Source organism: Apis florea, unplaced genomic scaffold (genome assembly GCF_048593485.1).
Source record: "Apis florea isolate Af1SG1 unplaced genomic scaffold, ASM4859348v1 contig_3391_pilon, whole genome shotgun sequence".
NCBI classification, from domain to species: domain Eukaryota; kingdom Metazoa; phylum Arthropoda; class Insecta; order Hymenoptera; family Apidae; genus Apis; species Apis florea.
In genome coordinates, this window is record NW_028256754.1 from 1,405,253 (window position 1) to 1,433,190 (window position 27,938).

The 27,938-nt window shown below is 24.6% G+C and overlaps 3 protein-coding genes across 39 annotated transcripts; 1 reads left to right on the forward strand and 2 right to left on the reverse strand.

Annotated features, from left to right (window-relative positions):
- LOC100869687 (uncharacterized) lies at nucleotides 1–15,721 on the reverse strand. Of its 33 annotated transcripts, none has more exons than XM_086912449.1 (13): nucleotides 12,625–12,776; nucleotides 11,459–11,627; nucleotides 10,942–11,044; nucleotides 5,624–5,715; nucleotides 3,423–3,532; nucleotides 3,008–3,130; nucleotides 2,756–2,908; nucleotides 2,499–2,674; nucleotides 2,120–2,422; nucleotides 1,861–2,051; nucleotides 1,600–1,788; nucleotides 1,030–1,086; nucleotides 1–697 (listed from the first exon to the last, which is right to left on the reverse strand). In XM_086912449.1, exons 3-13 carry the CDS (start codon nucleotides 11,033–11,035, stop codon nucleotides 464–466), a joined length of 1,722 nt encoding a protein of 573 aa, XP_086768575.1. In that variant the 5' UTR covers nucleotides 11,036–11,044; nucleotides 11,459–11,627; nucleotides 12,625–12,776; the 3' UTR covers nucleotides 1–463. The 33 variants fall into 33 exon arrangements, with proteins under 33 accessions (XP_086768575.1, XP_086768573.1, XP_086768574.1 ...); XM_086912447.1 differs by having other exon boundaries at nucleotides 12,432–12,737; XM_086912448.1 differs by having other exon boundaries at nucleotides 11,459–11,632; nucleotides 12,432–12,696.
- Npl4 (nuclear protein localization 4) lies at nucleotides 14,878–27,533 on the forward strand. 5 transcript variants are annotated; one of them, XM_012492912.2, is made up of 13 exons: nucleotides 14,878–15,070; nucleotides 15,724–15,822; nucleotides 16,554–16,634; nucleotides 16,731–16,935; nucleotides 17,015–17,150; nucleotides 17,543–17,680; nucleotides 17,738–18,041; nucleotides 18,175–18,312; nucleotides 18,390–18,537; nucleotides 18,654–18,814; nucleotides 26,608–26,759; nucleotides 26,821–26,959; nucleotides 27,036–27,533. In XM_012492912.2, exons 2-13 carry the CDS (start codon nucleotides 15,802–15,804, stop codon nucleotides 27,351–27,353), a joined length of 1,941 nt encoding a protein of 646 aa, XP_012348366.1. In that variant the 5' UTR covers nucleotides 14,878–15,070; nucleotides 15,724–15,801; the 3' UTR covers nucleotides 27,354–27,533. The 5 variants fall into 5 exon arrangements, with proteins under 5 accessions (XP_012348366.1, XP_003698120.1, XP_012348367.1 ...); XM_003698072.4 differs by having other exon boundaries at nucleotides 14,885–15,504; XM_012492913.3 differs by having other exon boundaries at nucleotides 15,039–15,376.
- LOC100869801 (uncharacterized) lies at nucleotides 18,991–25,837 on the reverse strand. Its single transcript, XM_012492915.3, has 4 exons — nucleotides 25,229–25,837; nucleotides 23,298–23,615; nucleotides 22,798–22,947; nucleotides 18,991–22,673 (listed from the first exon to the last, which is right to left on the reverse strand). The coding sequence occupies exons 2-4, from the start codon at nucleotides 23,613–23,615 to the stop codon at nucleotides 21,342–21,344; spliced, it is 1,800 nt and encodes a 599-aa protein (XP_012348369.1). The 5' UTR covers nucleotides 25,229–25,837; the 3' UTR covers nucleotides 18,991–21,341.
- Nucleotides 27,534–27,938: the final 405 nt, after the last annotated feature.

Genomic DNA, 27,938 nt, shown 5'->3' on the forward strand with positions numbered 1-27,938 from the left:
TTAGATATCATATTTTATTATATTTTACATAAATAAATTATAATGATATTTTGATATATATATATGTTGTTTTGAAAAATACTTATATACATATTTAATTAAATATGATAACATTAGATGTCATTATTTTAATATTGAATTAAATAAACTTATATATTTAAATAGCTTTCTTAGTTTTACAGATAAATAAAATACTTTACACAAGAAAATTTATTTTGTGAGTGAAAATATGAAAATTTTTAATAATGAGAATATAATTATAATAATAATAATATTAATGACAAGAATAACTAATAAAAATTTTAATATTACTTAAAAAATTTTAATTTTAATATATTAGATAATTTTAATCAAATTTCTATGTAAAAATTCAATTATATACCATTTTTTATTAATCATTCCCAATTGCATGTTTGGAATTTAACGATTTCTATTATTAATAAAATTGTCGAATTACATTTTATTAACGCAATTTTTTGTTAACCTGATCGATTTGCTCGTCGATTCTTTCAGACGTTCCACGAAATTTGTTTGGTTCTGGTCCAATCATTTGTATAAGTTGTGGTACATCTTGGCCACTGATTTGTGTAAAACGTGCCAATGACTTCATACAAGCATACAACTGTTCTTCAGCAGGACTACCATTGAAATATTGCAACAATGCCATTGTCAATTCTACGGCGACATCATCGAACACCTATATATTTTACAAAACAGAAGATGATTAGAATAAAATTATGATAGTTTAATCACATACCTGTAAAACACCTGGCAAAAAAAATAAATAATAAAAAAATCATTTTGAATAGAACAAAAACAATGAACAATATTTAAAAATTGATTATTTCCCTTTTCAATAGTATTTTAAATTGACGATAATGATGATGATAATGAATGTAGATTTATTTAAAAATTATTCGTATTGATGAAACACACTTGTACGTATTTGAATATGTATTTTTAATTGTTGATAGATGATTTACGTAATATACGGTTAAATTATACATACATACATGTTCAGACAAGTACCTTAGAAATGCTGCCTTTTGGTAAAAGTCGCCGCAGATTTTTGCTTTTGTTCATTTTCTGAAAAAACAGTATCCGATCTCTCGATAGGTATCCATTAATTCTAATTGCATCGCAACATCGTATACATGTATGAAAATACAAACGAGTAACGAGAAATATATTTATATATTTCTTGAATCATTGCTATTTATAAAAGAAATTGTTTATAGAAAGATTTCGTTGCTCGTTCGTGAATCAGTTACCAAATTTGATGACGGTTAAGAACCTTATTTCAGTTTTACATGTACAGCTGATTTATTAATAAAGGCAGCACTTCTATTCGCGAGAATAGTGCAAGCATCACTTTCGTTGATATACTGCTTAAAATTAATAGTAAAAGCATTTGTTAAGCAACATTGCAAATGATACATTTTTTATCAAAGAATTGTATACAAAGATTATTTTCCTTCTTTTTATTTTCATACTAAAATAAAATATTATATAACACAGTTACTAATGTGAGTTGAAACAAAAGCAAACGAAATGGGAAATTGTTAATTGGATAGGAAGGATACAGACCACAGTTTTTACCTCCTTGCAGGCAAGATTGTGAATAATAGCGGCGCCACGAATCTGCAAGTCGACCAAATTTGAAAGCAACGAATGCACTGCGACTTTAGTCGTCACCCTTATGTTACTTATATTTTGAGTTTGATGTTGCCATTCCGATATGTATAACAGCCATTCCGAACTACTAAGGTTTTCGAACATATTTGCCAACTATAACATGTGATTAAAAATTAAAATATTAATAAATTTTTATTCGTGAGCAAATAAGTCTGATTTGCTTACAAATTGTGCAAGAGGAAGTTGTTCTTCCTGGGGATGACGATCAATATCGAAAGCATAATTCATAATTATATGTTCCCTTCTATCTTGATGTAATAAAAGAATTACATCGTCTTTTAATGCAGCAACGGATAATATATTCAATAATTTTACCCTTGCATCATTTATCAAAGATTTATCATACAAAATTCGCCCTAAATATATAGATGTTCTCGATAAATAGATTCATTCCAATGAAAAATATCGTTATTTATTGACTCACCTACGAAATTTAAAAAGTTATCCCCGAGTGCCCAAGAACCTTCGTTCTCTAAAACATACTGTCGAAGCTCATCTAAGCACACTCGTTCTTCTTCACTTAATTTTCCTTCTAACACTTTGATTAATGCTTGATATTCTTCTTTGATATCTATTACATCCTTAAATACAATAGGAGGATCACGATGACGTTTTCTTTCTTCTTGTTCTTTTTTTTCTTCTTCCTCCATTTGCATAACTCTTTCCGATGGTAACACTTCTGTACTCTCACCATTTGAAGCCTGCATTTCGCTCAAACTTACTGCACCTAAATTTAAGTTAAAATAATACATATATATGTTGTATATAAAATATATATATTCTATTTTTCAAAATTAATATACTTTCGCTTTCTGCCATATGTGTATAATTACTAGGACCGGTACTGTTACTATCGCTTGCACTATCTTTACTTCCTTTTTGCTTTTTGTCCTTCTTCTTCTTTTTTTTCTTTCTATCTTTTTTCGCGAGTTTTTCGTTAATCTCGTTTCTTCTTTCTTCTAATGCAATCGAATTTAATCTGTCACAATAATTACATTATACTAAAGAAAATAAAAAATAGGAAAGCTTATAATAAAAAAAACACAAATAATAATTTTACCTTGCTTCTTCAATAGCTTCATTTAAGAGCTGAAATTCTGGCGAAACTTCTCTATGATTTCTTGATTCAAGGAATGTTTGACCAACTATATATGATTTATTTGAACTATTAGATAAACCTTCTATAAGACCTCCAACCTGTTGTCCAATTGGTCTAAATAATTTAAATAACAAAATGAAATAGAAAAATTATTTAATTTTAACATTAAATTTTTAACAATAAAACTTATAAAACGGATACATATATTCTTACGTTTTAAGTATTTCTTCCGGTAAATCGAGAATATATTTCGGAATATCTTGGCCCACTAGGAAATTACTGACTTCGTTTGTGAAACTATTGCAGTTATGTTTAAAAAGATTGTAAGTACCCGGACTATAATTAAAAAATAGATAAATTATTATAAATAAAATAAGTTCATAGAAAATAACAAAACTACATAAACATACAAAATTATGTATTTTTTTTTAAATTTAAATATTATTAAATATTATATTAATAATATATGAACATATTAAATATTTATTTTACATTTTATTTTACTATTTTATAAAAATATAATATTAAATAATGTATAAAAAACTAATCAAAAGTTTATTTTTAATAACTTAATTTAAAATAAATTTGCCTATATGTTATAATTATATATTAAAAAATGACAACTTACGCAAACGTAGATGTTCCCAAACCGTTTATATATTCAAAAAAGAGAGAATATGGCAAGTAAGTTTCTCCGATTTTTTCCACTTTGAGCGGTTCTCCTAATACTGTACCACCCTGAAATAGAAAATCAAATTATACGTATGCAATGAGAAAAAATTGACCCATTGAAAACATTAATGTCAATTTTGCGACAGTACCGATACAACAGTGAATGTGCTTCCACCCCCTCTAGTATTAACGTGCATGTAATTTTAGAAGCACGACAAACTTGCGCTTCCCTGTAAGAAACGCTTAAAATAACCGTCCACAGTAAATGTATCGGCGTTGCATTCTGTACCAGAGCGGAAGAAAGAATATGTCAGCAAAGGGAGAAAAAAAAGAGAAGACATAAGAAAGTTGCATAAAGAAAGAAACGTAGAAGAACTGACTTCTCTTAAAGAAATTTAATTTTTTTGAAGATGTTTCAAAACGCAATTAATTAAAAATTTCATGATAGAATATCAAAAAATATCGCTGCTATTATCAGCTAGTGAAAAAAGAAATATAAAATTAATTAAAATAATCCTTTGAAAAAAATAACTTGTTCAAATTGTAAAAAATATAACAATAATCACTGTGAACGTACAACACTTAAATTTCTTTTTTTGAAAACATATAAAAACTGTTTTGCACCTAGTTTAACCCTTGAAAAAACGTCGTGATTTAATAGAAAAATAGAAACAGAAAATGAAAAAACGCGGAATCAGTGAGCACAACTAGTTCCTTCGTTTCCCATCAAGGAATCACTTGAATACAGACTGGCGTCGCGGCGCCTCGAGATTCGACGCCACGCAGCCGGCAATCGTAACACAAGATAAACGATATTCGGGTTCACATGGCAGGCAGCGCGCACGCTCTTTGTCGATGCCGGTTTCGGTCTGCTTTTTCAATAATTTCGCGTTTATGCATATTAACACCTGCTGATTATCCATTGCAATATCGGTTGCGTCGATGTTAATGACAGTTAGATGTTCATCGATCGAGAAAACGATGCAAAATGATAAATAATGCAAAACGATTTCGAGTGATAAAATTTTAAAAAATATCAAACATTATCATTGAGATATATTAAAAAGAATTTCGGAATTACTAATATTTACACTTTATCCAGCACAAATTGGCACTTGATTTCGTTGCGAAAAATTAAACTTGAAAACATGATTTCAAATATATTTTAATCTGTTGCTAAATATACATTCTCGAAATTCGAAGGTTTTGAGAAGTGATATCATTTTTTGCTTCCGAAAGAGGAAAGAAGCCTTATACAATTTAATAAATTTGTGTTGGGCCCAACAAGAAGAGACTTACCGATAGCTTTCGCCTTCGTTCTAAAATCTAAACGATGGACCATAGAATAAAAAGAACCATGAGAAAGAGAGAGCAGAGAAAGAGAGTAAAGTAAAGCTGAGAATTATTTTTAGACTCAACCAGACCAAATTTAGTACCCACTCCGTGTCTAGCGTATCGTATGGCCACTATGACTTGCACTATGCTACGTTAACGCGAGGCCCCGACAAATCACCATTTCGATAATGAAGATATATTTCGAACAATTTAACATTTTACTATATAATTAATATATTATATAATAAATTATTATATAACTTTTGTATCTTCACATTATATCTTTTTTTTATTTTAATAATAATAATAATATATAATGTTATATAATATTATATAATATTATATATATATTATTATATAAATTTTATATAATATTTATACATTAATTATTAATTTATTTATTAATATTTTTTTTCAATTCAATATATTTGTGTTGATTCCTCGTATCATATATGCATGAATGATGATTGATTCCTCATAATATTTTCAGTTTAATCTTCTAGATAAACAGAGCTTTTTTCAATTATAAGAAAAGAAGATTTATCATTTTTAAAAATAATCTAAAATAAAATCTAGAAACTAATAATTATTGAATAAATTATTTATTATCAATTTAATAACAAATTAATAAGATATAATAAGATAATTAATAAGATTATAATAAGATAATAAGATAATAAGATAATAAAATAGTAAACAAATAAAATAAAATTTTAAAAGTATAAATATTTGAATATATGAATTTTTTTCATAGGAAATTCTTTTTATACGAAATTAATCAGATCATTTCATTTTTCTTGAAATAATTTTTGAGATACTTACAGGTCGAGCACTTTGAATTCCAGATGGTCCAAAGAAATATTCTCTTCCGTAAGCGACAATTGCTGTATGCCATATACCTTCTACATGTTGACCTATGCATAAATAACAATATTTTTTATCAGTATTAATTAAGATAAATTTAAGTAAAAAAAAATGAAAAAATAAATCATGTGTATTTTATTATATGTATATAAATTTATTCATAATAATTAGTAAATATTCAATATATAAATTAAAAATTTAATGAAAAATAAGAAATGTTTACTGGAAATTTCATTGAAATAAAATAAGAAATATTTAATTCTATTAATTTTTGATTGGTTCAAAAAAAATAAAAATTCATGAAATCAGTTTCTGAATATTAATTGTTAAATATTTCTTATTTTAATAATAATAAAAATAGTTTTTTATTATTCTATTCCATATATTCTATATGTTCTGTAGTATTTTATTTAACTTGAAAAAGAAATTCAAATAATATAAAATAATTGTATTTTACTTATTTCTTATAATATTTAATTAGAGTTAAACTTCATTTGGAAACTGGATTTGGATTTCTTTTTATCGATGAACTAAAATATTATATTTCTTCATAGATAATGTATCACAACATATTAATATAAATAAAAGTATTTTAAATTGCATATATACATGTATATATGTATAATGTAATATATGTATAAAATAATCAATAAAAAAATCATTTATTAAATAAAATATTGATTTTTTGTTAATATTTTTATATATAGTAGTATTAATGATATTTCTTCTTTATCATTTTAAATAAATAATAATTTTTATTTCAAAAATTATAACAAATTAAAAATTAAAAAGGAGTTTATTATAGAAATTATATAAATTATAGAAATCAGAATCCAAAATAAAACGTATCGCTAATATAAAAGATTGGGAAACACTAAACTAAAATAATAAAAATTGATTTATTCAATAAAATTATTTTACATTAATGTTTATTTATTGATCTTTTTTCTTATTCTTTAAATGAATTTTGTTTTAAATATCCATGTGAATAGTTTAAGAGAACAAATCATATTAGAAATCTTATTGCAAAGGTTTGGAATGACCTAGTTGTACCTCGGTACTAATATTAAGTTAGAGTTAGTATTATACTTAGTAATACTTTACTTCGTTAATTTTAGTACTGCAAGTCTAGTTCTTTAGTCCAATATAGCATTCTAAAATTATTAATTTCTGTCTAAAAAAATTCCTGATTTTTAAAATATAATTAAATATATTAATATAATATAAATAACATTTATAGAAAAAGTAATTCATTTAACTTTAGGTCAATTTATAATTTAATTAATCTATTCAATATTAAAATTCGATTTGTATATATATATATATATATATATATATATATATATATATACAATTATAAATATATTATCATTTAAAATTAATTAGAAAAAATTTAAATTAATATTTATATAAAATAACACTAAACTATTAAACATTGGTTTCGAAATTGTATATAAATATAGGTTATTTGTATGTAAATATAGATTACTTAAAAAAATTTATATTTTATTTATAAAATTTAAAATTTATAAAATTTTTAAGATTATTTTAAAAAAATATATATATATTTAATGAATAGAAAATATAATATAATATATACAAAAATATATATAACAATATTATATATAAAACTATAAGAATATAATAGAATATAATATATATAAAAAATAACAGTGAATACAAAAATTTAAATTTTTATATCAATTCTATAAAAATTTTATAAAAATAATTAATTAAGGTCTCATAAATTATTAAAATATATTTCATGAAACATTAGACTAATATTTTTGATTTGTAATATTGATAATATTTAATGAAACATAAACATAAAATTTCATGAAACATTAGACTAATATTTTTGATTTGTAATATTGATAATATTTAATTTTTATTTGTATAAAGAATTTTATTTGTTTATTTGTTTAGTATTAATTTTAAAAAGTTTTTTTTAAAATTTTTAAAATTTGTTAAGTTTATATAATATATAAGTTTATATAAATTCAAAATATATTATATAGCATCTCTATTTAAGATTTTAATAATAACTTTTTTTTTTAAATTGCTTTAAATAAATAAAATTCTTGTAATCATTAAAATTTCAATAAAATTAAAGTTCAATAATTTCAATAATATTCAATATAATATTTCATAAAATATAATATTTCAATATTCTCTATATAATTTTGTTAAAAAATATGTACACATAAAAAAAATATTTCATTTCTGTTATAATAAATTTTTAAAATCAATTATTTAAATTTTTCTTGAATTCTCAGAAACAAAACATATACTCATATATATTCAATAAATTATATATAATAAATATAATATAATAAATAATAATAATAATATAATAAATATAAAATAAAGTATAAAAAAAAAGATTGTATTGATATTATTACATTATACACGTTATATTATAAATCAATGGAATTTCCAATCTTTTAAAATCTCTCAAATATTGAAAACATTAAAATTAGATAACTAATGCTTATAGAAATTATACATATGGAACTTATTCTTTTGAATGTAAACAAATAAAAGATGTTAATTCGAATATTTACAGCTATGAGCAATATTATCGCAGAAAATATCAAGTAAATATACAATTCCAATTTTTATAAAGATATAATTTCAACTTTCTTGGACGAGCTTTGGGTTTTATAATTGTCGACTCAAGTCTCTTTCGACCTAGTTTCTCATCGCGGGAATAGCTAAGCATATCCGCGATTATCTTATTGCAATGTTTCTGGGAGGGTTCGTAGTGAAATAACTGCGAGAAATAGCTACGATCATTCGGCTTGATAATACTTCAAAAATTATGCATTTAACCAATATTAATTGAATTGAGTTGAAAAATGAGTTTGATTTGAGTTTTTTTTGAAAAATGTTTCAATCAAATAAAATTAATTATAAAACATATCTGAATTAAATATATTTATCTTAAATTATTATGTAATTTTTATATCTTTATATTGTACTTATTTGTTTTTTTATTTTAATAATAAAAAAAATTTTTATTTTATATTTCGATAATTTATAAAAATAGTTATTATAATAGTTATAAAAGTTATAAAAGTTATTATAATAAGTAAGAAAAATATTTCATTCTTTTATTACTCTTTTATTAGTCTCTTTTTAGTATTCTTTTATTCATGATTAGTAGACATTGAACAAATTAAAGTAAAAGAAATAGAAAAAACAATAATAAATTGAAACAAATTCAATATTGAATAATATTGGTATAACAAATATTGAAGAAATTCTGAATAAAATCATAAAAAAAAGATATAAATTTATGAAATATTATATACATAGATATATATATGATAATATATGACTAAATTTTTATTCAATTTAATAAAAATTATTGAATCGAAATATTTTTTTTTATTATTTATATTTTTTATTTTTTTTATTCATATTTTAACTTCTTTTTTATTGTATCAAAATGACATAAATGACATTATAATATATAATTTTAAATATTATTTATTTTTATTTTAAATCTCTTAATTTCATTTTTATGTATTTTTTTATCTTGTTTTTAAATATTTTGCATAGACAAAACTATAAACTGTGTATTTATTTATTTGTAAAGAAAATCACATGCAGTGCGAAATACTAAACTCTTGAACAATTGAACATGTAGTATCTTCTGAAAATAGATTTGTAAGCTTGACGACTGATCGTGAGTGGCGAACGAACCTTGGATATAGATATAAATGTCTCATGGAAATATATGCGTGTACTATTGTATTTCACTTTTCTGTGAAATTTCGTTTGAATAAAATACTTTATTTCTTTATCTTTCTCGTTATTTCCGCATTGTATCATGCCACAGACAAATTTTTCTCAAATATAAAATCTTGAATTTTCTATTTCATTATATTTTCCATGTATGCTATGTATGTATGCTAGTTTATATGCTATATCCTATATATATATATATATATGTTAATTAATTTTATTTTATATTTTATGAAATAATAAAAAGATTAATGACGATATAAATTTAATTTTTTATTTTTTAAATTATAAATATTATTTCCATTGAAAAATAATAAATTATAATAAATAAATAATAAAAAAATAATAAATAATAAATTATAATTGTTGAGAATTAAAAAATAAGAAAAACATGAAAATGAATAAAATAACACATAATAATGATACTTCAAAAATATTATATTTTCGATATTTTTTTATTTAATATTTCAATTAAGATCATATAAAAAAACGAATTTACTGATTCCAAATAAACTTGTGTCATCTTTGCCCTAAAATTTATCTCATTTTCAACTAATTGTTCTTATTTAAATCGTTTTATATCTAGAATCATACGATGAAATGATTTTTTTTTTATCACAATTTAAATATAATTCATATGAATATAATAAACAATGAAAAGATTCAAGATAATTTTTAGTTCATTATTAAATTCATGTAATTCATTTGTCAACAACTTTTAAATGACAATAAATTTGTTTTGTTTTTTTGCATCATTATATGTACATATAATCACTGCATCTGATTTCTATAAATTTCTATTAAACGAAATATAATATATAATATTCTATTAAACGAAATATAATATATAATATTCTATTAAACGAAATATAATATATATTAATATGTTAATAATATGAATTAAAATATGTATATAAATCATTGTATGATTTCAAATTCATTATGCTTTCATTATAAATAATAAAAAATATATAAATCAATCAATATTTATAATAATAATAATTATAAATATTATAAATATATAAAATATTCATAATTCATTAATTATTTTAAAATTAACAATATATTAATTATATAAAACTTATTAATTATTTGTTATTAATGCTAATTTTTCACAACATTTTCATTCATAAATTATTTATTAAAATAATTATAATAAATAAATAAATAATTATAATTTCATAAAAAATTTTAAAATTATTTATTTATTATTGATACTATTATATCATTCCGATGATTTGATTCTGATAATCATTGATGATCTGAGTGTATACTTAAGAAATAAAGAAGTAGATTTTAGATACATCATTTTCATTATTCATGATTTAAAAATATCTACTTGCTGTTTACTTTATATGTACGTACTAGAAAAGGATGCAAAATTCTACTTTTAAATAAAGTATAACCCGAATTAGATAGAATGAACAAAGCCAATAATACGCACTTTTCTTGATAATCTTTTATCATTTTTCGATATCAAAGCACCATGCATCACACATAGTTGTATAATATACATTTTAATTTACCGATAACGAGTCTAGACATCATAGAAGCAAGTCCCTTGGTAAGATCATAAATATATAATTCTACTATTGTCTTCACATCTTCTGCGTTTTCCATCTTGTCTAGCTGTAACAAATAAACAAAAATAGATATTTCAAACAATAGAAATTTCACAATAAAAAGAAATAAAGAAAATATTTAATAAAATATTTTGTAATAAATAAATAATAAAAAATTTATTGTTTAATAATTATTTCATAGATTTATTAATTAATGCATATTTCCCGCGTAAACTTTTATATAACTAATAAATATATTATATATCAAGAATATGCTACTACGTCAAACAAATGAAAGTTAGTTGCATCGTTCTAATTGGTTACATCGAAATCATCGACCAATCAAAAAACAATTTAATTTAAATTAATCATTCAGCTTTCGTCACAATTAGAAAGACATTGATCAAAAGTTTTATAAATGGTTGAACTTAAAATACTTTTCAAATCTATTTTGCGTACGATAGAGAATCTTCCAACGCACCTCTGTATGTCGTTTATGATGGATGTAACGAGTAGAAGACGTAAATATACTGGATGTCCCGCACAAATGAACTCATTCGCTTTAATAGACGTTAGAACTTGTTTTGCGGCTGACACTTTTCTCATCGCGCATCAGATGGAGCGCAGTGTGTACGAGATCACATTCACACCTACACTACCGGTTAAAAATATGAGACCACCTGATCTTATTGTTATTTTTCACGATTGGTATATTAACAACGTTAAATCTATGATTAATGTATGTTCACATTAAATGTGCTCATTTGACATTTATATTTTGTGACAAAAGCTTGTTGGTATATAATTATAATATTAACCTAGAGTTTATAATATATGAAAAATAATTTTACAAATATAAATATATATTCATATTTAAAATATATTTCATACAAATAGAAATTTAAATTTATTAGAATAAGACATTCAAATAAGATATAAAAACATAAATTTATTTCATATATATGTATATATATAATATATTTTAGTATATATTAATATATATATTATATAAAAACTAAAATAAAATAAAATGTAAAATTATAAAAATTAAAAATTTTAAATTATAAAGAATTTATTGTAAAAAATTATAATTTTTGAATTTAATCAAATAATAAATTCAATATTATCTTTGACAATGAATCAATAATGTTAGTTATGCGATTTCTATAAATATTATACTTCATATAATTTTTTGTATATAAAGAATATGAAATTTTGAAAATATATAATCGAATATATATACTATTTAAAATTATTTGAATATTTTCAAATAATTTATGATATATATATATATTTATTTGTATCATATAATACATAAATTCAAAATAAACATATAAAAGTGAATAATAATTTATAAATAAAGTATATAAAACTAAATTAAAAATTAAAAATTAATAAATAACATATATTTTTTTATTATAAATAAAAAAAATAACAAAAAATTTCATACCTACCTTTTTGTTTTCATTGACGATAATTTATTAATAAGATGAATAAATTATTACCAGAATACAAAATTAATAGTAATAAATAATAATGAGCAATAAATTGAAAAAATGAAAGATAGAATAATTTGACGTTGACACGTCAAAATAATAGAATAATAATCGATATTAAATGATGATACAGCACAAATGAAATGTACACCTTCTACTTGATGGGTACTAGCTAGCAATGCAACTGCTCGCGCCGAAATCTACCGGAGCCAGACACTAGTGTGGAGATACGGCGCGCTAGTCGTTTTCGTAGGAAGAAACGGTAAAGAGGTAAGAGGGTCATCACGCGAAGGCAGCGCCTGCCTACCGGCATCACGGTCAATAACACAAAACACAATACAATATTATGGACAAATTTTGAACAGATCATTCAAATACAGAAATATTATTTTTTTCATATAATATGACATCTTAACTTCCAATATTGAAAATAATCTTTATTATTAGCTTTTTTTTTTTTTTTAAAAAAAAAATTATAGAAACGCTTTTTTTACAACAGAGATTGATTAATTTAAAAACTTTATTTGATCATATTCTCAAATAATATAATTATTAATTGTATATACATAAAATATTAAATATATATTATATATATCACAGATTTGTATATTATTATATAATTATATTTACATATATATACATGATATATAAATATTTTTTCTATTCATTTTTGAACAAGAAAAAATATTTCTCTGAATATATATTATATTCGAAATTACATTCTTTTTTTAAATAATATAACTATATGAGAAAATGATTTCATTATGTTACGCTATTTTTATATTATTCTTCATTTGACTAATAATTTTAATATTATTTTAATTTTCATTTTATTTCAAAATCGCTAAAAGATATTTTAATAAATAAATAAATTACTTAATTTAATAATAGTAATAACTTAATAATAATTACTTGAATTTATAAAATAATACTAAAATAATTCATATTACAAAATAATCTATTTAAAATATTATTTAAAATATTATTATAATAAAATTGTTAAATAGAAGCACTTTTTATATGAATATTTTTTATTAAAAATATAAATCATAAGAAATATTTCTTATTTTAGATGAATATTTTCAATTTTTTTAACAAAATTTAAACAATTTATTTTTTTGAGCAAATTTCAGAATAATTATTGTTTTATAATTCATAATGAATAATTAGAAAGATAATAAATTATAAAGAATTAATATAAAAAGTAAATGAATTAGAAAAAATTTTTGTTTCACCATAATAAGTTCCAATTATACATAGCAAAAATATTAAATAAAACAAAAGTATGAATTCATTTACATTTAGTTATAAATTTTCATTAAAAAAAATTTAACAGAATATATTTTACAAAAAAAAATCAAATATTTTGCATCAAGAGTTTAATATTTTTAGAAAAAGAAATATATAATCCTAAATAATAAACAATAATTTATTATAAATAAATTTATTTATATTTATATATATTATATATTATGAATAATAATTCATAAATATAATTATTTATTAAAGTACAAATATATTAAAATTTTAAAATTATATATGTAAATATATATGTAATTTAAAATAGTTCAATGTTATCATGTTTTCAAAATTAAAAAATATTATGTAATGTATTTTAAAAATATTATATCTTATACATATTTTTTTATATGTTATTACATTTATTGTTTTTTCTTTTATAATTTTTTTGTTCTATTTAAAGTGTAAAATTCAAAATTTTAAATATAAAATTTTTAATTTTTTATAATTAATTCTAATAGTTTTAATATTTAAAATAATTTTTTATACAAAAAATAAAAAATCAAGCACTAGGTATTCTAGCTAATTTAAATAATATGTTAAAAAATTTTTTTAACATATATATATTAGAAAATGTTATAAATTATATTATTATAACAGATTAATTAGTATATTCATATTATATGTAATAGTATATGATATATTTGATATTATACAATATTATTCCTATTGCAAAATTAGATATTAAATATTATATTTTTTTAATAAAATTAAAAAATTCTTGAGTTTTAATTAAAATAAAAATTTTAATAATAGATTTTTGTTTTTAAAATAAAATATTAAGAGATAAATATATATTTTATTTTGCAAAGCTTAAAAATAATAGTTTATAGATCATTGCAATTCTATTATTAATATTAAAAAATAATTATTAATATTAAAAAAATTGAATCTGTAATATAAAAAAATATATATACATATATTAATATATAATTCAGTAACCATATTATTTTTTTACTTTTTATATTATGATTTATATAATGATTAATTAAATATATTTTTTGATATAATTACTTATTAAGTATTAAAATATATTAAGTATTAAATATTAAAATGAAGATAAAATGATAATATCTATTTTATTTATAATCGAAGACGATCACCTGGTAATTGGCAACCACCATCACCGTGGCCATGACCGGATACCAATTTACGATCAGTTCAATAACCTGTGTCACTGTTTTACGATTCCTATCTTATAGTTCAACCATTTAAAATAAAATAGCAAGAACAAGATTATATATTGCGCAATGTCGCCTATATTGCATGTTGTTCTTTGACATTCAAACAAAATACGCGTAAGTGAAAGTGTTAAAAAATAAACACAAGAGGGCCAATACTATAACGTAAAACAATTCGTATCGTAAGAAGACATTTCTCAACAAATAAATACGGGGTGACTCAAAAAGTATAGACAACGCGTTTGTTTTTTTTAAATTTTAAAGTTAAAACTATAAAAATAAAAAAAAAATAAAAGAAAATAAAATAAAATTACAACATCTGGTTGCCAAATGTATCTTTGTATGGATTAAAAGTTATTAACTGACATTGCTCGTGTTCCTTCGAGTGGGGAAAATAGGGTGCATATATATACATCGAAAAACGTGTAATAACTTAATTTTTTTACACATGAACTTACCTAATCTATATTGAAGTCGCGTACTTGTTAATTTATTATCTGCTACGTTAAAAAAATAGTATATAGTCGCAAAAATTCTATTGAAATTTATTGGTAAGCAATTGAACTGTTATCTTGTCGACATAAAACTGTAAATTTTATATGTTGTATCTTTGTTCGTATGTTAAAAAATTTTAAGAAGAAAAATAACCAACTCGGTAATGAGAATGATTGATATAAACACGATATTTGCAATATTTTATTCGTATTTACAAAATCATGCAGAGGTTAGGATACTAGATGTTGACTCAACAATTTTCTTACACTTACTAGGGACTTTAGCAACATTGTGTTATAAGCAAGCAAGTTAAACAGGAATTGAACAGCTGATGCTTCGTCAAGACCGGCGAAATGTCAAAGTCTAGGCAAATTGTAAGTTACCTATTGTTAAATGGTTAACCTCGACTATTTAGTTTACATAGAAAACTTGAGTAAAATTAAATAATATTTTATCAAAAAAATAAGTTATTTTTTTCAGAAATTATGAGATTTTTATAATTCATGCAGTAACGTGTAACTTACTAAAAGTTCCCAGATATGAATTCAATTGGATTTTATTTCTTTGTTTTTCTTTTATGATTTTTTAAAATCTCTAATACTAATATGTGTACGTATGTATATATGTGCAAAGCAATATACATTAAAACCTTAAATTTAATAAAAATATTTATAATAAATAATTTCTTAATGTATTTGTTTTTTGAACTGAATATTTTATTTTTTATATAATTTTTTCATACATTTTATAGACTTTTATTATATAGATTTATATTCAATAAAAAATTTATATATTTTAGTTTTTCTATAAAAAATTCATTATTAATGTAAACTAAATTTATGAACTTATATATATATATATATATATATATATATATATATATTTTTATATGTTAAATTTATTTAAATACAAAATATTTTTTTTATATTTATATATAATATATATATTAATATACAAATCACATAATATACAAATTATGATTGTAAAAAATAATATTTTTGATATTAATTCTTGATATTCAATTATATTTTAATATTTAAAATGAAAGATTTTTAGTCTTCTTTTATGTTTTCTTTTAAAATTATGAATATTTGTTTCTTTATAGACTTTACGTGTGCAATGTTCAGAAGGGACAAAACGTATAGATGTAAATCTTTCTGATACAATTTCTCTAGTATATGAAAAGGTTTGTATTTATATATTATATTTATATTGTATTTATATTGTATAATATAACATAATAACTTATAATTATATAAATATTAACTGTTGAAAATTTTAGATCTCTAAAGCCTTTGAATTGAATACTACTGGATTTGTACTCTATAGAGAACGAAATCATAAAGATGAACTTCCATATTCCCATAGCAAAACAGTTTCAGGAACACGTCTTTCTCATGGAGATATGTTATATCTTACTCCTCAAAATAATACACAATTGTGGAGTACTCCCTCAACTAGTACTGCCACCATTGATATTTCTCAAGGTTTTAATTAAATTTTATTATTTAATTTTTTCTTATTTTAATTTAATATTTTAAAAAATTAAATTTGACTCAATATTAGAACCAAGACCAATGGATGAAATAGAAACTATTAATCATACTAATGTTTCTCAATCTGTATCAAATACAATTGAGGATGTTGATGAACAATTATGGAAACTTGATGGTAAAATACAAAGAAAACGCGATGAAAAACTGTAAGTGAATGTAATATGAATGAATATATAAAATGTTAATATATTCATGATATAATTTTAAAAAATTTTTTAAAACATAAAGTAAAAAAGTAGATACAGAAAAATGTTGGTTAAATTATTTATTAAATTGTATTAGATGAAGATAAAGATAGAATGAAACTATTTTATTTTCATTTCGTGGTTGTATTTACATCTCACTTTACATCTTGTTTAAAGCAAATTATTTATACCTTAATAAATAAATGTCAAGTAATATTTTAATATACTAATTTTTATTATTTATTTTAATCTTTATTAACTCTTCAAAAGTATCATAAATATATTAACATTCTATATATAAATAAATTTTTTTATATAAGGTTAGATTATATATATTATAATTTGTTTAATAGTTGTAGACATGGTGCAAATGGATGCTGTGTTCATTGTACTCCTTTAGAACCTTTTGATGAAGCTTATCTTAAAGAACAAAATATAAAACATTTATCATTTCATTCATATCTTAGGAAACTCACTGCTGGTGTTGATAGGTATGTTCATATTACATTATATGTAAAATAAAGAATAACATTTTACATATTTTATAGAGGGAAGTTTATACAATTAGATGACATAAACTGCCGTATTAAGACTGGTTGTAAAGATCATCCACCTTGGCCACGAGGTATATGTAGCAAATGTCAACCAAGTTCTATTACTCTAAATCGCCAAACTTATCGTCATGTCGACAACGTTATGTTTGAAAATTCAAGTTTAGTTGAGCGTTTTCTCAATTATTGGCGTAGCACAGGTCATCAACGTATTGGATTTTTATATGGAAGATATGAAATACATACAGATGTACCATTAGGAATTAGAGCTGTTGTTACAGCTATTTATGAGCCTCCACAGGTGATTTAATTAAAATAAATAATAATAATCGTATTTATAAATATTCTTTTAATCTAAATCTTTAAATCAAGTTTTTATCTATAAGTATGCATTATTTATAAGTAATGTAATTATATATTTAATTATATTTTAGGAAAGTACAAAAAATTCTATACGACTTTTACCAGATGAAAAGGAAACAATAGTTGATGAATTGGCTCATTTACTTAATTTAAAAAGAATTGGATGGATTTTTACTGATCTTATAGCTGATGATATCAAGATAGGAACGGTAAATTTATCTATAATTTTATTTTATTTTTCATAACTTAAAATTCTTAATTGATAGCATTAATTTAATTTATTTAGGTAAAACACGTTCGAAATATAGAAAGTCATTTTTTATCTGCTCAAGAATGTATTATGGCTGGATATTTTCAAAATAAATATCCAAATCTTTGTCGTTTTTCTCCTAATAATTATTTTGGTTCAAAGTTTGTTACTGTTTGTGTTACTGGTAAGTTATTTCCATTACATCATAATTAAATCATTTTGCATCAAAGTATTATATAAATATAAAGAATATAAAGAAAGGATTATTTATAATTACTAAATTATACATATTGATTATAGGTGACGAGAAAAATCAAATTCACATGGAAGGTTATCAAGTATCTAATCAATGCATGGCATTAGTACGTGATGGCTGCTTGGTTCCTACAAAAGATGCGCCAGAATTGGGCTATGTAATTGAATCAACAGATAAACAGTATGTTCCAGATGTCTTCTACAAGGTGAGTACATGCAGTTTATTTGATCTTTTTTTATTAATTTTCTGCTTTAAATTAAGATGTTAATATTAGTTTTAAAATTGATCATGAATGTATATGTTATGATGAAAATATGTCATTAAATTATATCTTATACTAATAATATTAAGGAAGGTAAAGGTATGCATAAAATACACGAATGAAAGAGAAACAGTTTATAACTCAAAATTGATTGATTAAAAGTACATTTAAATTGGGCAACGAACTTCGTACATGTATAATGAAATAATAAAACTGTTTAAGCATGTGCTCTACGGATATGCGTTTCCGTAGGCTGTAAACAAAATGACCTCAATTTTCGTATGTAATGATGATTACGCCTTAACTTAAAAAGGGTGAATGAGGAATAGAAAAAGAAAAGGAAACAGGAAAGAGAAAGAAAAAAAAAAAATAAAAGGTGGAAAGAAAAACTTATCGAAAAATTATAGCCGCTCAACCGTTTAATTCGAACGCGAGGGGCAAAGTAAATCGGTTGTTAGAATTGATATTACAAGCTATGCGTTGTTACCTCATCACGTTCATAAAAATATATGTAGTGTGTATATATATATACATATACATTTATACATATATATAGTATATATAGATATATATATGTACATATATACACGCGCGCGCGTGGATATTTTGTGTATACAGGTGGGCTTCTAGCTTCACTCGCTTCGGTAAACATGAATTTATACGCACCTAGATTCAAAAATGTCGACTGACGTCTTTCGTTTTTTTTTCTTTTCACAACGACCGAAACAAGAGAAATTCATTCGAGCTCGACCACCCTTCGATCGTCGTACGTATTACGCAGTATCATTTAATTCTAACGGCGATTCTTACATTCATCGTAATGCAATGAATTTTCCTTTCTTTATAACATTGCAAACGATGAATTAGCTAATTAACAAGTGTTAAAACTTTCAAGTTCAACATCGAATGAGGCTTTCTTCGAAAAAAGGCATTCGCGACGACGAGGGCGTGCAATTTCCTACAATACGTGAGTGCGCTTTTTGTTTTTACGCGCCGGTTTGCAGAACACTTTTTTTACGACGCTTTTTTTCGCACACGGGTACATGATAATATGATACATAACGATGGGATTTTTACGAGGATTCAGACGAGTAGTATAACGCATTACATTATCGTAGTACTTCGATATACAGCATCGAGGAATGATTCGTTTATAATATACATTCGCTCATTTCGTTCGTTTTTTTCTGATCAGACGACGAGGCTTACAATCTACATAGTAGTAGTTAGGCCTTGCATACATTTTCATGTTGAGATCTAATCTTAAATACAGTTAATTTACGACGGTCTACTAGACCATGGCAAAGAGCAAAAAGGGAGGAGTATCCTTGAGTCATTCGATAGGAACCGCAATTTTCCTTGACTCGTTTCATCGCATAATTACTTATTCCCTTTTAGCTCCTTTTCTCTCCTCTGGAAAAAGAAACGGAACGATACGTGATCGTTGACCAGACGAAATAAAATTGGCCCTTTTACGTACCGACGTATCGTTCGGTTAATGTTCTAAACGACCTGCGTATATGGAATCACGACTTTTTGACTTTTACGAAGTCATGTTTTTTCGATTATAAAACAAAAAAAAAAAGTTTTCGCCTGTACGTTTGTCTGTTTGCTTTCTTTTTTTTTTTCTTTTTTTTTTCTTTTTTTTTTTTATACAAATATATGAATGTATGTGTATACACATACAAGTTTGCCCCATTTTTCGTACGTATTCCTCATCTACACGTTTTTTTTTTTTCTTTTTGTTTTTACTACCTATGATCTAAAACATTAGCAACGCCCACAGGGCGACGCCGTTAATCACGGCACTTTTTAATTCCGTGCGATACCCTCTATATCAACTATACATAGCAATATGCCAATAGCCAAAATAAACGTCGAACTTCTTCTAAAACAAATGTCGTACAGCTAGAAGTCGTATCGATATCACGATCGATCTTGAGGTACGTATTATCGATCATCGTCGTTATTGTAGATACAGAATCTTATTGATTCTCAATCAATAGCAAAATATGGATCTTTATTTCTTCTTTCTTCTCTTATGCGTCCACTTTTAAAAATAGATTCAACATCTTTAGAATTCTATTGTTAATAGTTAATTAAATTGTGTGACTCATACGGAGCATCGTGATTCATGGAGCTATGTGATCACGACGGTGTCTCTATACATGTAATATCATTTATCATCGGATATTATATATACGTAATTTTTTGTTTATTTAAACATCCCATTCCCTATATCGAACATTTCAGAGATACCGTCGCGAACTCGTGAATCTTTTTTTTTTTATTTTTTGTTTTGTTTTTTTCTTTTTTTGTTTTTTTTTTGTTTTTTCTTTTTGTTTTTTTTTGTTTTTGTTTTTGTTTTTTTTTTTTTTTTTTTTTTAAGTTATCTAGAGCGGGGAAACGCAAAGTATACGGGTAATACTTGATTACCCTTCGGTGTATACTAATCGCAATAGTGTTATCGTTACAGTTTACCGCATTTCGTAATTAGAATATTCTTCGTAGGCTTGCCCGTTTGATCGCCAAATGTAGATATCTTTTCGACTAATTCTAATCCTTCAACAACATGACCAAAGATTCCTGTGAAGCCGCGCATCTCTTGTAATATTATACGAAATTGTGAACCCACCATACCAAGATTATCATGTCGCTTTTGTGTTCTCCGCATTCCGACTGCTCCTCTTACTGCAGGAAATTTTGTGTCATCCGGCATAAAATACCCATCCTCGAATATGCTTCTTCCTCCGCGACCATTGTTTAATTCAAAATCACCAGTAATCACGGATTCACCCTCCCAGCACTGAAAAATCGTGCAACCTTTATAGCCGACTCCGACTTCACCTGTTGCCAGTACACTAAAATTTTTTGCCATTTTCGGCGCTGCATCTGGCCTCACTTCTATTACGATACGGCCGTGTGGAGATCCATTTACTTCAATATTGAAATAATACAGAGGATAAGGGTTCGAAGGTCCTCGAAGTGATGCTGCTATTCCGCTGGACGGCGGTTGAGAAGATGAGTGGACGGTTACCAAACTTCCGCCACCAGTACCAACTCCTTCTGGTATAAACGTTGATTGTTGTTGTGGATGTAACATTGTGTTCGGAGGCGCGGGCGGAATAGGTTTAACGGACGGCGAACCAGGTGGAATGAGAAGTTGCTGCGGGGTTGTGGGCGGCGGTGGACCTTGATGTACATGAACAGAACCCGGTGGAGCTGGTTGCGGCTGCATCATACTTGAATGATATTCTATAGAACCGTTTTGCATGTGTTGCTTACTCACTACATGTCTTGAATATAGTTGCGACATACAATAATTTGCGAGGAACAGTATTGGATTTTGTGAAGCCGCCAAATGATTTGGTAATCTACCACCATTACTCGTTCCTTGGGAAATAATCGGTTCTCCCGTATGAATTCCAGCTAATGCTTGTTTCAATAACGCAAAATCAAATACCACCCCCGAATTACCAATTAAATCATCGAGTTGGCACTGCAACATCATTTCTTGATATTTCGATTGCAATCTTTGTTTCTCTATTATGAGTTGTGAATGCAAATTGTATACATCGCTAGGACTGTCGATCATCTGCAGACTAGCTTTCGCTTTTCCAAGAGTTTCTCGTGCGTCTGTTATCTCAGGAAAATGACTCCAGCCATTCTGAAGATCTGTCTCAACATGCGTTTTTAACGTTACACAAGCTTCTAAGACTTTTATTAAGAATTCACGTTGTTGCATAGCCAGTCTTTGAATCTCGGTCGATAGCTTTCCCATAGCAACTAATTCCAATTGAACCTAGAAAAATATTAATCATGCATTCTCTGATTCAAAATCAGATAATTTTTATTCTATATATATATATATATATATATATATATAGAAAACAAATATACCAAATAAAATTAATTGTAAAACTTACATCGGATATGAGTTGTTCTTTGGCATCAGTTTGTGATTTAATCTGGTGACCTGGGTGTTCTTGTGGAGTGGCGCATGCTCTACAAAGTGCTGAGCAACATGTCGCACACCATAATGCCAAAGGCATTCCGTGCGTATGACAATTTTCACTCTGTAAAATATTATAATAGTTATAAATTTTATTTTTTTTATATTTTACATTTAATATTTATATAATAAAAATATATATATATCTGCATAAATTTTTATTTTGTTTAAAAAATTTATCAAAAATTTATCAAATTTTAAATATAAAAATTATACTTTGTATATTTTGTATAAATTATACTTAATAGTAAATTATTGCAGACCTTATAACTTAATCTTATTACTATTAGAAGCTTGATATGGCTTCAGAACTGTATACTTTCTTTACCATTTGTGTATAAACTGGTGAATACGAATAACCGGTTGACGAACTTGAAATCTTTATAAAAAAAATATGTTCACATTGTCATGTACCTTTCTCTCCTTATCATTCGTTTTTCCAGATGTGTTGTTCGTGGTGATTTTTAAGTGAGACAAATTATTCGTTAGAGCAAGGAGAGAAGAGTGTGTCGGTAGAGCGTCCGGTCCTTGATCACCTAGATCCGTTCTCTTCCAACAATGCGCACAAAACAACTCACGTCCCTTTAATAAATTGTTTTCTATGCAACGCAAACAAAAATAATGCTTGCAACTAAGATATTTCGGACATTGTTCCGTATCATTATACTTCTGCTTGCAATAACTGCAAAGCGTCAGTTCCTCTAAATCTGTTAGAACACTTGGATCCAGCATCTGAAATATAATAAAATTTTATTTATTAATTATTCTTTATAATCTTATTTTTTATAGTTATACTTTATAATCTTACATTTTCATATTATAATATTCATAAAAATATCTAAAAATTATCCGTATTACTATTTTATAACGAGATTATTTTAATTTAGAAATAATGAGTAAAATAAGAATACATGCTTGAGAAATGTTTGTGTACGTATATGTTTCATTGTACTATATTATTTAGAAAAATAACATAAAGGTCATATTTAATGTACCTATTCCTAATAACAATCGGTTTAACGTTTCACTCTTATATTGTTTTCTTTTCATCTTTTTCTTTTTTCTTTATTCTTTCTTTTGTCGTAAACAATATAACTTATTATTTTTATAAAAAAAGAAAAATATAACTTTAACTTATTGAAATAAATTTTTGATTAGTTAATGCATATTTCGTATTATATTATATTATTCAAACAATATAAATATTTCATATATATTTATTTTATTATTAATACATATGTACATATTTATTCTTGTTTCTAACATATTAATCTGATTATTTAATACAATTCGATTTATCGCATAAATAAATCTAAAAATTTTCCTTTTTAAATTAAACATGTGGATAATAAATTTTTTTTTAATGATAACACATATATAAAACAAATAGAGAAAAAAAATTAAATATTAAATCAATATAATTAAATCTATTTCTTTTACATTATTTTTTTTTTTTTTATTATTATTTCTTTCTTTTATGTGCTATAAAATGATGCGCCACATAAGTTCAATCGTGTTATTTCATAGCCTTGTTTTTAAGCTCGAACTTATTCTCAAAAGGTTAGCTTCTTATCTGACACATTGACTATAACAGCAAAGTTATTATGCAACAATTTGATTACTAAAACGTAAAAAATGACATTTCATAAGAGAACGCGCATGCGTGCAAAATCCCGCCAAAATGTAAAGGGATAGTTAAAGTTTTGGAATTTACCATTCGTTAATAAAAAAATATTTTTAAAAGAAGTTAATAAAAACGATAATGAATGATTTTTTACTTTTCTTCACTTTGTAAAATATTTCAAATATCAATACGGATAACAGATAAAACCTTCGGTAATATGATATATGGATTCTTGCAGCTTATCGCCAAGTTCTCTTTGCGATTACGCTGTCACTACGTGTGACAAGTCCACATTTAAGTAAAAATGACTTATAAACTATTGCGTGTTAGGCAAATTCCGCGGGAATATTGTAGTTTGTTCTTGCTCATATCATCACAATGTTTGTACATACATGCTTGTTTTTTTTTCTACCTTTCATTTTCGCTCTCGTTTGTCAATCTTACTCTTTCACTCTCTCTTTTCATCTTATATATATACATATATATATATATATATATATATATATACACACACACACACACACACACATATGCATACACATTCGTCTCTTTTCTCGTACTCACAATGGCATACACACGCACGCGCACACAACAACCCACAAAAATACATACATGACATATGTATGCCTTATCACGCATGCAAGCGCGCGCGCACACACACATGTATACATACTCTCTCTTGCTCTTTCTTTCGTTGAATAGGAGCGTAAATGTTCCGTACCGTGTATACGATTCGTGATCGTCTCCTTGCCGCGCGATGGAGGCTGATCGTTGGCACTCGTCACTCCTAACGTGTACCGTGACAATGATAATTCCGTAATGTTCGTTTGAATATATGATTTGACTTTAATTTACATCGGGATTGACGTAGTATTGTGCGGTTCCGCACGCAGGAATCGAGCACTCCGACGTTTTTCGTTGCCGCAGTCGCCGTGGAGTTTTTATCAAGCTTTGTACTTTTCACGTTACGTGTTTACGCTTATCGAACGTCGTGAGTTATTATGGATAACATAACGACGGCGCGCCGGTAACGCGGCGTTACTTCAGTCTTAGCTCGTGCGAACGTTTTGCCACATCATGATGTTTGGTTCACTAAACTAACCACTAGCATGGCGGCGACGACCGACCGACCGACCGACGACACACACCACAGCGCGCGCTAGTCGCTTACGCTGTTGCTCTCCTCTCCTCTTTCCGTATGTTACCCCCTCTCGACAATCCTAAAGCTTCCTCCTTCTCTCTCTTTCTCGTTCTAACTTTCTGTCTTTCTCTTTCCTTTTTCTTGTACACTTTCGTTCGACTCGTGGCAAACAGTACCGGTGTCGTCTGCGGCTTCTATGATTGCGCGCGCATTTCTCGAACGACTGAGTACGAATATTATGGACCTGCCTTCATACTTCATCTTATAAATTTCGTTATGTACTTGCTTGAAACCAATAAAATTGTGTACATGTTTTAAACATTTATTAAAAATATCTCAATACATTTGTTAAAACGTGTTTTAAAAACATTTTATTTTAGTTTTCTTTATTTATGCAAAATATAAATAAAAAATTAATTTCTATTTTAGGAAATCAAATATTTTTTTTACCGATTCCTTTATTTCCTAATAATGTTTAAGAAATAAAATAAAAAAAGATTTGAGTTATAAGAAAAATTCAAATTTAATCATAATTTGATTTACATTTAAAAATTATTTATAATCTAACCTAGAATTAATTCCAAATTATTTAATTTAACCTAAAATATACAATCAATTTTATATTTCATTTTTACGATACTTTTAAATTTTATTTTTTAAATTTAATCGATATCATAATTATAATTAATTTTATACATTTTTATATGTATTATTATTTGATTCATAAAAATATTTAATACTTTTTAAAAAATATTATAATCGCAAATTTTTAAATTCAAAACAATTTCTAAACATTACTTATCAAGTATTGTAAGAAAATCAATAATTTTTAATGTTTCAAAACAAATTTAAAATATTAATAAGACATAAATATATATAGATCATAAAAAATATAAGTCGAAATTTTGTAGTAAAAAGTTATTATTTGCATTTCATCTTTTTTTTTTTGTTATTATTAGGAAAAAGATTCTTATGGAAATGAAGTGTCAAGGCTAGCAAGACCTTTGCCAGTAGAATATTTATTGGTAGATGTACCTGCATCCACACCACTTACTCCACAGTTTACTTTTTATATTAACAATACTATTACTCCGTTTCCAATTGAAAATAGGTATGTAAAAATAAACAATGAAATATTACATTTTATTAATATTAATTTTATTGAATTATAGATTTATCGATGGACAAATTCAGGAATTTAGTTCACTTTGTTCTTATATGCAACAATTTACTAAAGAACAATTCTTAGAAGCAGTTTCAGATTTTCATTTGTTAATTTTTATTGCAACTATGGATATGTTTCCAATGAAGGTTATTTTTTTACTAAATATTTATCTATTTAAAAATTGTTTATTATAGAATAAAATATATATGTTTATTTCTTTAGGACCACATGATATCACTATTAGATGCAATTCGTAATAAAAATAGAGAAAAAGCAATAGAGTGGACACATTCAGAACAATGGGCAACAATAGAGCAACTAATATCTGAAGCTACAGCATCAACATCTCGACCATTATTTGATACTAGCTCAAGAATTTCATCTTCTGTACTTGTAGAAGGAAGTGGAATAGCAGTTGGTACAGATCCAATTGTAAATTCACCACCTGATCAAACACTTTGGACTTGTTCACATTGCACTTTTCTCAATGCAGCAGATTTTGCAATGTGTGAAATGTGTGGTTTACCAAGAAATACGTAACGAAAATTCATTATTATATTGCTTTTGTATGCATTTAAGGGTGCTATCCTTAAATTGCAATTTTGCTTCCGCAGGTTTTAACAAATTTTTGTTCTTGCGGATATAAATTGTTTTGAACGCATACTTGGCTTTATTTATGAGTGAATAAAAAAAGGAAAAAATATCTTTTATCAAAACCTACTTTTCAATTGTCCTTTTTATAATGATCCTTTATATGTACAATCATAAATAGTGTATAACTTGCAAAATATAATTATTTTTTTTCATACTATTATCATATTTGATTGCAATTAATTAATTATATTGTGAATCATTATGATTGTAATATTTATATACTAAAAATTTGAAATTCAATATCAAATATTTAAAAAAAATTGATTATCATAGTGTTTAAGTTGCTATAAAATTTATAAAAATAAACATAAAAAAAAAGAGTAAATATAAATTAACAAAATTTATTTTTTAATAAATAAATCATACAATTATATTATTTATTTAAAATATTATTCATATTATCATTCAAATGATAAATTTAAAATATTTATTTAAAAAAAAAATTGATACATTAATTATAATATTTTTTAT